Here is a 13,559-nt window from a genome sequence, read left to right as displayed (position 1 = left end):
CAGATGCATTTTACTTTTTGCAAATGATAAATTATTATAAGCCCCTCCTTGAACTGCCACCTTAACGTGGTGGAGGGGTTTGAGTACCCGAATGACCCTAGGGGCTATGTTGTCTGGGGCTATATGCCCCTGGTAGGGTCTCCCAAGGCAAACAGGTCCTAGGCGACGGGTCAGACTAATAGCGGTTCAAAAACCCCTTATGGCAGAATTATATTCAAGGACCGTGACGTCACCCCGGTATGGCGCAGCCGGGGCCCCACCCTGGAGCCAGGCCCGGGGTTGGAGCTTGTATGCGAGCGCCTGGTGGCCGGGCCTCTCCCCACGGGGTCCGGTCGGGGCTCAGCCCGAAGAAGCATCGTGAGACCGTCTTCCCGTGGGCTCACCACCTGCAGGAGGAGCCGTAAGGGGCCGTTGCAGAGAGGATCGGGCGGCAGTCGAAGGCAGGGGCCTCGGCGACCCGATCCCTGGACACGGAATCTAGCCTCAGGGACGTGGAACGTCACCTCACTGGCGGGGAAGGAGCCCGAGGTGCGTGAGGTTGAGAGGTTCTGACTAGAGATAGTCGGGATCACCTCTACGCATGGCTTGGGCTCTGGAACCACACTCCTTGAGAGAGGATGGACTCTTCACCACTCTGGAGTTGCCCATGGTGAGAGGCGGCGGGCTGGTGTGGGTTTGCTTATAGCCCCCCAGCTCAGCCGCCATGTGTTGGAGTTTACCCTGGTGAACGAGAGGGTCGTTTCCCTGTGCCTATGGGTCGGGGATAGGTCTCTTACTGTCGTGTGTACCTACAGGCCAAACGGCAGTGCAGAGTACCCGGCCTTCTTGGGGTCTCTGGGAGGAGTGCTGGAAAGTGCCCCGACTGGGGACTCTACTGTACTGTAGTTGTTCTACTGGGGGACTTCAACGCTCACGTGGGCAACGACAGTGACACCTGGAGGGGCGTGATTGGGAGGAACGGGCCCCCCGACCTGAACCCGAGTGGTGTTCAGTTGTTGGACTTCTGTGCTAGTTACAGTTTGTCCATAACGAACACCATGTTTAAGCATAAGGGTGTCCACCAGTGCACGTGGCACCAGGACACCCTAGGTCGTAGGTCTATGATCGACTTTGTGGTCATTTCATCTGACCTGCGTCCGTATGTCTTGGACATCATCTTATACATTTATGGTTGGCGTATGGTTATCATCAAGCAACAATGTAAGTACGGAAAAATTAGTTTATGTCTTGCTCGATTCACAGTGATAAAACCTTTATCGACCAAGAAGCAGGCAGATAAATTTCCTGTCAAGTTAAAACTGACCACCATGACTGGAAAGGATACAGTGAAGAGTGAAAGGATTTCAGGACTTCGTGTAAGAGATTATACAGTAGTTCCACCACTTATATTGAACTCCCCCTGTCTATACTAAAGATTGTATTCCAGTCAACCATGCACATACCTACGTGTGAAAGCTAGGGACGCTAGGAGTTGGCATCCGACAAAGATCACTCTCAGAACACAACAAGAGGTGTGAATGAACTCAAGGATATCATCAAAAAGACCCCTGATAACTCTACAAACTGCAGGAGTCTTTGTTCATGTGTACGCTATTTCAGAAGCACTGAACAATAATGGTGTTCATTAAAGGACAACAGATAGGGAAACCAGAAAAAAATGTCTCATGTTTGCCTAAAACCATCAGGTTAAATAATGCTTTTGGCAAATGTTCTGTGAACAGTGGAGACAAAAGTTGAACAGTTGAGACAAAAATGCACAATGTTTTGCTTGAAGAAAAAAGAGATCTGCACACCAACTCTAAAACCTCATCTCAAATGTAAAGCATGGTGGATGGTTTGATGCTGCTTTGCTGCCTCAGTGTCTGGACACTTTGAATTATTTAATTGAACAATAAATTCTAAAGCCCATCAAGACATTTTGTTGGGACAGAAGCTAATGACTTTAGCTTTAGAGTGGATGGTTGATGCAACAAGACAATGATCCAAATCACACATACGAACCAAAGAATGACTGAAAAAATCTGACGTACCCTAAAGAGGGCTGTGCTCTCAAGACAACCTAGAATTTAACAACTGAAACAGATTTGTGGGGAGTTGCTAATGGAGGATATAAGACCTTGTCCACATGGACGTGTTTTTTTTATATATATATATACATTGCCCACACGAAAACACAGTATCGGGTCACTTTAACTGAACATTTTTGAAAACTCCTGCCAGGGTGAGGATTTTCAGAAACGCCGGTTACAGTGTTTTCACGTAGACCTTGCGACGTCAGAGTGTGTGCCATTATCCTCTGTGTCTAACGTCAGATTGTGCGCAGTTATCCGCCTACCGAAAACGGTAATAACCGGTAATACCAGTAATAACTGGTAATAACTTTTTGGTTATTGGCTTCTTTTTGTTATCGCCGCCTGCTGGTGTGACATGCTCTTGACAGTGCTTGATAATGTGTTTTTGCATTTTAATAAAGATGGAGATTTTTTTAAAACCGAGCATGTGTAGACAGGATTTTTTTAAAACACAGGAGGAAAAACTCCGGTTATAAAAATACCTGTGTCTATGTGGACAAGGCCAAAGAGTTACAAAAGTTTCACGTAGAGTTTCACATATTTATTGTGCAATGTATTTAATAAAAATTTGAACAATTACAGTTATTTGTGTTATTAGTTTAGTCAGACTGTGTTTATCTATAATTATATATAATATATCTATAATCTTATGAAAGACATTTTATGAGTAATTAATGCAGAAATCCAGGTATTTTCAAAGAGATCACAAAAGTATTCTTTCCACTGTGTATACATAATCTTATATAATTTTTTATTTTATTTTTTTACCTCTATGACTTCAGCCATGGGTGTGATGGTGTTGGTCTTACGAGAGCCAATGCGGAACTTGGCAGCCTTGTAGATCTTCCAGTAGACAAAGAGGACCACACAGAGGGGCAGGTAAAAAGCTCCAAAAGTGGAGAAGACTGTGTATGAGGGCTCCTGGCTTACTTGACAAGCCAAGCTGACTTCTGAGTAGGTCTCACCCCAACCAAAAAGCGGAGAAAGCGAGATAACAGAGGAGAGTAGCCATGTGAGGCAAATCATCACATTGGAGATTCGTTTGCGTGTTTTTAATGTGTACTCCAGGTGGCGTGTTATGGACCAGTAACGATCTAGGGCAATGGCCGTCACATTCCAGATACTGGCTGTGCAACAGAGTACATCGCAGGAGATCCAGACCTGACACAGGGCCCGACCCAGAATCCACCGCTGTCCACAAAGCTCCCTAACCAGACTTAGGGGCATAACCAGTCCTGCAACCATCACATCCGAGATGGCCATGGAGGCAACCAGATTGTGGGGAACACGATGGAATGTGCGCACCCTCAGGATGGTCACCAAAACCAGAAGGTTCCATACAAAGGTGGCCACCACAAGCATGGCCAGCAAAGTGAGTGTAAGAACACTGAACACAGAAAATGGACGGTACAGATTACCCAATTCAGATCCTCCAGAGATATTGGCCAAGAGTACAGTAACATTGGGTTGAGTCATGGCAGCATGTGACTGTATGCAAATGGATAGGGTTAGGATAGGGTCTGGCTCTAATTAGAAGGGAAGGTAAAAATAAATTAAGTCACTGTAAGAGTGAATGGATTTTTCTTTTCTTGTTTTACTGTTTTTTAGGTCAGGCATGATTTTCTTTTTGGATGTTTTCAAGTTAATTCATTTGAAAACATTTGCAAGAGTTTGCTTTCTGAGTGGGTGTTATTTTCTTGGCACTACAATTTGTGAGCTTATTGTCCTTTAGCTCACAGTTTTGTATGATGGTCACTGAAAAGGTAGGCGTTTTGAAGTGCTGCCATACTGATCATAGAAGACATTATGATTGCACTTATTGATAATCGTGAGTTTATAGCCTTCAGTCATTTAAAGGTTCACAGGACACACATCTGAAGATGGGAGAAGCCATCCTCCATCCTAAAAGACAAGAAAAAAAAGCATAAATGAATTTTATAGTTCATCCCACAAAATCGTCTAATTCAGCTACCACCTGAAATAGAAAATTGCTCAAGGGTTTCTTTTGGGTTTGAATGGGTTTCTTTTTTTGCAAACTATAAGCTTTGCCGCACTTCCCAATCCCATGAATGTCCCATCTATTAAGCATAGCATTAAAGGAGAACTCCGGCGCAAAATGAACCTTTGGTCTAATTACACATTGTTACCTAGTCAACCGTTATCTGAGATTTGTTTTCATGATTGCCGAATGTAAATAGTTTTATCTCTAAAAAATATCCCTATAATGCTAGTATAACGCTAGTATATGGGGCATAGAGTAATGACAAAGAAATATCGCTTGTTATTACCACTAAAAAGGCCCAAAATAGCCCCAGAGTAACACGGTAGCATATTAAGGGTCTCTACATTCAAACCGAAGCATTGAGAACTTTGTCAATGTCCATACAATTTAATAAGAAGATATTTTATACATACAGTCAACTTCGCGAATACAGGAAGAAGCCATCTTTGAAAAATAGTCTCCACCAGTCGATCTACGAACGTCGATATCTGCAATATATGTTAGTTCTGTTCCGTTTAGCCTAAGGGAAACGGAACAGAACTAACATCGCTGCTTTCTTGCCCAGAACAGAACCATACCGCCAATTCAAACTCTATGCTGCTAATTGTCAATCATTTTTGACGATATTGGTCCTGACAGATTTCATGCGTTGTGCAATATGACATCATGACTTTTGCGTAAACATATACGCCACTTTCGAGTCAGGTGGCGTGTCATCTCTACGCATTTTGAGCTATCCACGTGTATCCGCGTGTATGCGTATATGTCTACGCCATTAACGTCCGCGTCATTCCGCGTGTCTGTACACGCAGTCAAATCTCCAGTCATAAATGCCATTAACCCCAGTGATGGTTAAGTTTAGGGATGGGGTTGAGGTAAGTCATATCTTTTTTATTGTGCATATCTTTTTTTTCATATTGTGCTGTATTAATTTGTTAAAACAACAAGAACAAAAAATGCTATAAAACTGTTGGGCTGATGATTTCCCTGGATAATTATTCCATTCCACTGTGGATTTACTGCCTCTTTGCTAACATACGTTTGAATGACTTATTTTAGTGGCTCAAGTCCTCTATGGAAACCTTTCGATAAGCCTTGATGTTTCAGATCCTCCATTTGGTTAGATGTAATTTGCAGATGTGTGTAGTAACAAAGTACATTAACATTACACTTGAGTTTTTTTTTTTTTTAATTGTACTTTCAAGAGTAGATTGTACTCTTACATTAGTACATTTAGTACATGTACACAAGTACATTTCTAATGAAAAAAAGTACTTTTAGTTTGTTACTTTGGGCGTTACTTTATTTTAAATGCAGTAAAATGTTAAGAAATGCTTTGTCAAACAAGTTGGCAAAACTGTCTATATTGGTTCACGATTCAGTTCGAATGTTTTTGTTCAGTTTTGCATGCACTGAATGAATCATCTGAAGCGGTTTCTTACTCTGAATTGAATAAAGAAACTTAAGAACATCAAGAGTGTTAGATGAAGTGGCAGTGGACCAATTGAAAGCAAATCTGCACATCATATTGTTTGTCAGCGATGAAGATCTTTAGTAGTTGAACATCTGCGTGTGCTGTCTGTGAACGATTCCACTATCGCTACATTCAATTTCATTTCATTCAGGCAATACATTTTACAAGATTATTACACTAAGTACACAATACCACTACTACTTGAGTACAGTGTTTGGATACTCTACACGCCTCTAAGTAATTTGTTCTTGTGTGCTTGTGAAAAAGATTCAGTTATTTGTAGCAACTGAAATTACACAGGAGACTACAATTGACTACCTGTCTTCATATTGACCTTCCTGCAATAATGTCAGTTGCTAAAGATCCATCCTCCAGGAAGAAGCATCTTTATCCCAGAAGCACAGAAAAGTAGCTGTGCTAGAGGCTGTCAAAAGGCCAGACATTATTATAGAACTAAAAGGTTTTGATTTTCATTAAGTGTGTCAAAATGTAACCTTTGTTCGTTGGGCTTCAAAACCCTATTAAGGGTACAAAGGCCAGCATGCTTGTCAAGAGAGCTCATAGGTAAAATAATCAAAACATCAAATATCTGTTTAATAACAACAATGAGAGGCCTGAGTTTTCTCCTCTGATTGCTTTGTGTCTCTTTTCAGACAAAATGCATGTGCAAAATACATATGTGATTTTTTTTTGTGTTTAATTCATTTCAAACAAGGATAAAAATAGAAAATAAATGGGATTGCTGACAGAAGGGCACTGAGGTGTCAACAGACATTGCGTCTTGATTAACACACCTCTGATTGCTTATAGTGCACCTCATTACCCAGCATGCTTATCATCAGTAAGTCTGGAGTCTGTCCTGTCAGGAGAAACAGAGAGGAAACACAATGTCCATACTCAACAGGCTCATTACCACACACAATCACAGAGAAACACTGATTACAGTTCTCTCGGTGCTGCTGCTGAGCTCTGTTTGCTCTGTTGGTATGACAAAGTCACTCCAAAGAAAAAAAATAGATTTATGGAAAAGATCTAAGATATACATCAAAAACTCTGTCTTAGTGACTGGCCAAAAATAGTCTACCCTAATTTTTGATAATATTCCCCATTTTTACCCATCATTTCCTCTACTTTTATCTTCCTTCTCTCTCTTAACATCTCTTCATGTAATCTTTAAATCTGTCCCTACTATCGTTCATCTCCATCTCTTTTATTAGCTTGTGCCTAGAGCCATGAAATTGGACACACGTGCACCTAAACACATAATCAGTGGCAAGAAAAGCCCTCAGCACATCTTGGCAGTGTTTAACTAATCATCCCTGACAGTTTCACATCAGCAAATCAGCCAGGGCACTGGACAAATCCTTAGAGATAAAGAAACCTGTCATTTAATGCCATTCCCACGAGAGTGAAATATGAGTTGGTTTCTGCCTTCTTCTTTTTTAACTACACTATTCTGAGGATAAAACGCATTCTGTTGTGTTTGAGTTTGTTCTGACATAAATAGATAATAAGAGATTTTTAGGGATAGTTCACTCAAAAATGAAAATTCTGTCATCATTTACTTACCATCATGTTGTTCAGAAACTGAATGACTTTGTGTCTTCTGTGGAACACAAAAGTTGATTTTAGAGTGAACCATTCCTTTAAATAACAGAAAAAGATGCAAGGAAGAGAAAGAGTACAGAATGTGTACAAATATACTGTTTTACACATATGCTGTGCTCTATTATATGGACTCTTAAATAGATTGCTCACTACTCTAGATCAATATTTAACAATGTTCTCAGGATGATAAACGCAAGCAATTAGCCTGCTTAAATTTTATTCTTGAATGTTTTGAACCTTTTTTTTAACATCTAGCTTCTCGACCTGATGAGAAAGACAAGGAGTCGGTTACCAAAATGGCTGCAGATAAATGGTTAAGAGTCCACCAGCTTCATTTCCAATTAATATAACGCAAGAACTGAATAGTCACCAAGATCACAATCCTGCGCTGACAATATTGTGCTCTCGAGCACAGCACTAACCACAGTCTGCTGCAGGGGGTTGTCTCTGCAATCAGTGTAGAGTACGCTACTTTGCAAAAGTCATATTAAATAATATGTCTGACTTTACTTAAACCAGTACATTTAGGTGTTACCACATGAATCACATTTTGACAAAAATTTTAACAATGCAATTTATCTTGTGAATGTTTACTTCATGTTACATTGGATATTATCACTCACTCATTTACAATAAAAGTGCACTGAATCGTCAATTTCCTTCATTAAAGCTTGACCAGCAACTGTCTATGATAACATTAAATTCACATTTATTACATTAACAGACACTCTCAATCAGACCCTGTTAAAATGAGAGTTTCAATCAGTAGCACCTCATTGCAGTACACAAGATGCAGGGGGCGGAGTTGGATCCAGATATAAAGGGAGGAGATGGGTAGAATTAGGGGTGGGGTTAGGGATCAGGGGCGGAGATACGTAGGATTAGGGGTGGGGTTAGGTATCAGGGGCGGAGATGGGTAGGATTAGGGGGTGGGGTTAGGGAATAGGGGGCGGAGATGGGTAGGATTAGGTATATATAAGGTGGGAGGAGTTGGATCTGGATCCAACTCCTCCCCCTGGATTTCATGTTCTGCAGTGAGGACCATCTCGTTTTAGTTTTTAGTTTTTTTTAAACTAACTTTTCCTGATAATCTTTAATCAAAATATCTTCCCATCCCTCTTGCAACAACATATCTTCTCATCTGTGATGATGGCGCGGGGGCGGGACAACCTGTCACTCACATGAGATCATAGCAATAACAACCACAACATCCAATCAACTCCCAATGGATAAAAAGTCCCTTCCTACATTTTTTTTTCTTCGATAAGCTGTTCCAATGGATATACATCACAAAACGGAAGAAAAGACTATTGCAACCTCTGTTTTATTTTTATTTTATTTTTTTTAAGTATGTAGCCTATCACATGAGACCATGATAAATCAATGGAAATCGTGTAATGTGGGAAGCTGTACAAATACACAGTGCTGCGATACCCACCTAACAGAAATACAATAAAACAGTGAAAAACCGTCAAGCGATTTTTTTTACTATAAAATTATGCAAATGAATCATGCTTTCTAGATAAAGCTTTCAATTATGACAGCCATTGAATATTACTTATATACTATTAGCCTAACTATTAGCCTATTATATTCTGTCTTAGAAAAAAGGGTTCTATATATGTTGCATAGGGTTCTTTACTCAACTGCAAAGGACCTTTTATGCAACAAAAAAAATGATGATAATGACAAGAAAGAACCCCTTTGGCACAAAGGTTATTTATAGGCTATTATTCATTCATATATTACATTATTATATATATTGTAATTGAATTATTGTTTATTAAACTGTGTAGTAACTTTATATCAATTAATTAATAATTAATTTTAATCATGCAGATTTTTGGAGGATAAAAACTGAAATGGCACCCATAGTGTGATATTGATTAATTACATTTTTTAACCCCCATATCTTGAATTTTGTGATCATTCACATGTATTGCATTTTAGGGGTTCCAAATACGTATAGCGCTTTAGAACCTATAAAGGTTCTATATAGAACCTTTTCTTCTAAGAGTGTAGTAGGACAGTGCTTTTTGGGGGGTCAAAAAGGCAACCTTAATAATACTATAAGTGCACAATTAACACACAGTAAAATCCCAAATATATTTGTTCTATTAAAATAATCTTTCAAACTCATCTCACCTCTCAATATTTTATGTATTTGTGTAGCAGAGAAATTATATACTGCGCACGAACGCAAAGCAGATATAACCCCGCATGAGTGCAAACTCTCTGATTTGAGCACTTGTCACCAAATGAGGATCTCTCACGGGGTGATGAAACAAGTCGCTGATTTCTATAAAAAATGCGCGCGACTCGTAGGCTACCAGTCCAGCAATATCGCCTGAAAGCTGATCCTGTTCGGTACAAAGTGCTGAAAGCATCTCACTTCAACAATACCTGTCAAGTTCAAATTAACACATTTCTGAGTAATGCGGGAGTGATCATGAAACAACGTTAAATAACGTATGGTCACTTCACGACACGGGCTCCTTTTCCTGCATTCATTGGGGACAGAATATCTCATTCTTTTTCCTCCGATATCTGCCTTTAAACATTATACGTTTAAATGCCAAAGGTGCTGCTTTAAAGGTGCTGCATTAAAAACGTATAGGCTACGCTTCACTTCAAGGGCACCCGATTTTTTTTCAGCGCTCTTCTACATCGCCTAGGACAGGACAACCATAAATAAGATTTGTTTTTGTTTCTTTTTTTTCTTCTTTTTCTTTTTTTTTTTCTTTTTTGCGACGACCACCTCTTGCCACTTATTTTAAAATGGATATGAAAAGCAATTCAGTCCGCTTGTGTCTCGAAAATGTCACCAATTCAGCACACTTAAAATATTTACACTTTGCACACAGCAAACGTCTGATAAAGCTCTTAATACTCACCCTTAATCACAATAGCAATACGAAGATGCCACTAAAGTGCAGGATTGATTCGCTTTTTACTGTAAGACGCAACTGTTCTGCCCACCTAAAACCGTCTTCATCTAAACACAACACATTATACTTCAGCTTCAGCAGCAAGGCTTCTTCAACATCGCATTTGGGTTGAACCAATGTGTGGCGTAGGGGTGTTGCATCAATATACGGAACGGTGAGTGCTACTTAAGATAAGAATCACATATTCAGTCGATTAAGGACTTTATAAGCTGGTGGCAATGACCGACTTCTGAAATTCGAAAATATCGATAAGTTATAGCCTAGTGTAGGCCTAAATAACAGATTAAAAGCACAATGATAGCCTGATCTCGAACTTTTTTTTACCTGTCTTGTAGTAGCCTAGCTGTCAAACAAACATTACGTTACAGTGACCGGCAGTTTAGATCACGCTCTGTTCCACACAGTTAAAATAGTTATTTAATTAAACACTCTGCTTAATTAAATGGGGAAAAAAGTCTTCGTGTCTCTAACACAAAAACTGTCAGAGATTCCCAAACTTTTCTTGAATTTCTTCTTCTTAGTCCAATAACAAATCATGCTGTTGGTGCTGTTTGGTAATCACTATAGCAATACAATAGAAATGTAATAGATGGAATGTAAAGGTCCTTGCATCTAGTCGATGCCATAACTAATTAGACCTACTATTTAATTTATCCAGTAACTGTTTGGAATAATTGGGGAGACTTATTTGATAAGACTTTCATGTTGATCACCACATCACCATTTATGTTCAGATTAAACTAGCCTCTCTCGTAAGTGAGATATTCATGCACATCAGTGTGCATCAAGGTCACTCTATTGTGGAGACCATAAACCAGAATAACAAAGGGACAGTTTAGATTGTCCAAAACACAGGCGTAACTATCGGTAAGCAGGGTAAGCGGTTGCTTACGGGCCCGGACCAATTAGGGGCCCGCATGACTGGAAGATATTGATTGACAGTCCGGGCACCCATCACATTTTACTACTTTTAGTCTGATCACATTTTACTTTATTACAAATTTATTTGAATAAATAATGACAACAACATATATTACTGATCATTAAATACATGTTTGAAACGAACAATGATCTCTTTTGGACTTGCCATGCTGTCAATTGAGAATGCCAATGTGCGCCTGGCTTGCCTTCCCATCTGGTTCTTAAAGGAGCTGTATGCAAGAAACTTATTTAAATTAATCAAATTTTCCCTGATATGTCACTAGAAAGGTTGAGGAGATACACCACTCTACAGTAATTTGAAAGTGATTGCAGTACTAGTTTTGGCCACAATCTTGCTTCTTTAAGGATTTAATCACACGAGGAAAGCCCAGAAAATGCCGCTATAATGTAAGCAAGCATCTTTTTTATTTGGACCTTGACCTATGTGTGTGTGTAGTCATAGCAGTGAGCAACAATATTGCTGCGTCACGTCCCAATTCGCATACTATCTGTCCTAAAAAAATCAAGTTAGATAGAATGGATGATTTTAACTGTGACAAGATGATTGCCAGGGCAGTTTACGGTGACAGGATGCACGCAGCACGCGACAGAGCTGTCCGTTAAAGATGACGTGATAGTATGTCCCAAAGCTTGCCTACTATTTTGCTACACACTCAAAAGTATGTACTTTTTCTACACAAAAAGAGTACATACTTTTAGGGCGTAGTATAAGTAAGCAAATTGGGATGCAGCACATGTTATGGTGCGTAAATGCTGACATAATGTGCATATGCAATATGCATGCTGACATTACAGCATAATATGACATAAATGCTGTAAATTTACAGCAAGCAATTAATTTATGGAACATAGACTGTAAATTTACAGGATTAAACTGTTTATTGAAATTTTTTTACTGTTTATTGAAAACAGTTTATTGAAAACAGTATTTTACTGTTGGAAATTGGATGTATTTTAACAGTGCAGCAATTAAAAACTTTCACTTGAAAAGGGTGAATTTAAATGGACCTAACAAGAGTAATGTTTGAGACCAGCAGAGTGACCTTTTCTTTCGCTGTCCTTTTTAATGAATCTGTGGAACCCAAGGGAAAATCAAGCTATTCATACATTTTTAGCTCATTCTCTTAACTCAGTGGGAGATTGAAATGTCATCAAAATGGAAAATGGTCTGCATTTATATAGACCATTTCACAAGATGTAAACAACACTGGTCCAGAAGCACTTCCTGTTTCAGTTTTTTAACACTACATAAAAGCTGGGATAATATACAACCAACAGAACATTTAAAACTGAATCAAAAAGTTAAACAAACTTCTTTAAGATAGTTAGAAGAAACAGTTACAAACTGAAACAGGAAGTGTTTCTGTACCAGTGTTGTTTACATCTTGTGAAATGGTCTATAGCGCTTTCATAGACCTAATGGCCACCAAAGCACTTTACATATGCCTCACATTCATACGGCAGTGTCAGCCATGCAAGGTACCATCCAGCTCGTCGGGAGCAGCTGGGGTTAGGTGTCTTGCTCACGGACACCTCGACACTTGGTCAGGTGGAACCGGAGATTGAACCACCAACCTTTCGGTTTGTAGACAAACATGAACCACTGAGCCATTGATCTTACTCTGACTGAACTGACTGAAGCAGTTGTATGAGAACTGAACTGAGCTGGACTGAGACTTTTTTTTGCAGAACTGTTTTATAGATGAAATAAAAATTTGATAATTATTGATGATTTTAAAACGGAACTGGATCCGCAGATTCCTCACTGAACTGACTTCATCTGAACAACAGCCGAAATTTGAAAGTATGCAGTATCAGATTCATATTTAAAAATATTTAAAGCTGCAGTAGGTAACTTTTGTAAACAAATATTTTTTTTACATATTTGTTAAAACTGTCATTATGTCCTGACAGTAGACTATGAGACAGATAATCTTTGAAAATTAAGCTTCCCTGGCTCCTCCGAGTGGTCCTATTACCAATCAGAGCCAGGAGGAGTGTCTTAGCAGTGTTAATCACGCTTGTGTATGCGCTGATCACACCCCTCTCTTTCACAGTGCACCGTCATTCAAACCAAAGTGAAGATTGCCGGTGTGCTGCAGCTGTGCTAATGGTGGAGAAACAACCTAAACTGCCAATTTCTCGAGTGGCACCTGCTCATAAAACAAAGAAGGGTAAAAGGAAAAAAAATGATGATGATTAACAGGCAAAAAAGAAAGAATTAGACAGAGCCCATTGACTTGGTGTCAAAACTCTAGCAGCGTTACATGTAGATAAAATGTCAGCAATGTACAAAGCAACAAATGAAACCTGCAAATTCACTGGCTTGTCATGTTGCTGAAATAATATTGTCCCTCTCTGCTATTATAGTTTTTTAAGCTGGCGGAACATAGAAGCCTCCGTGGACCTACCTGTCCCATGTATTTAAATATAATAAATTCTTTGTTTACGAGGACAAGTCAAATAATTGGCAGATGAATTTGTACACCATTGAGGAAATATTTATGAATAAA

At 39.4% G+C, this 13,559-nt stretch overlaps 1 protein-coding gene across 1 annotated transcript in view; it reads right to left on the bottom strand.

The window, feature by feature from the left end:
- The window catches only part of htr5ab (5-hydroxytryptamine (serotonin) receptor 5A, genome duplicate b), a 28,164-nt gene extending 17,924 nt beyond the window's left edge, over positions 1–10,240 (bottom strand). Inside the window, exons 1-2 of the mRNA XM_039688630.2 lie at positions 10,051–10,240; positions 2,841–3,974 (exon numbers count right to left, since the gene is read on the bottom strand). Of these exons, the coding sequence (XP_039544564.1) occupies positions 2,841–3,548 (708 nt within the window). The 5' untranslated portion in view covers positions 3,549–3,974; positions 10,051–10,240. The remainder of the gene's footprint in view (positions 1–2,840; positions 3,975–10,050) is intronic.
- Between the last annotated feature and the right edge of the window lie 3,319 nt (positions 10,241–13,559).

The sequence above is a fragment of the Pimephales promelas genome, chromosome 1 (genome assembly GCF_988280905.1).
Source record: "Pimephales promelas chromosome 1, fPimPro1.hap1.1, whole genome shotgun sequence".
Classification (NCBI taxonomy): Eukaryota; Metazoa; Chordata; class Actinopteri; order Cypriniformes; family Leuciscidae; genus Pimephales; species Pimephales promelas.
This window is presented reverse-complemented; position numbering and strand designations above follow the sequence as displayed.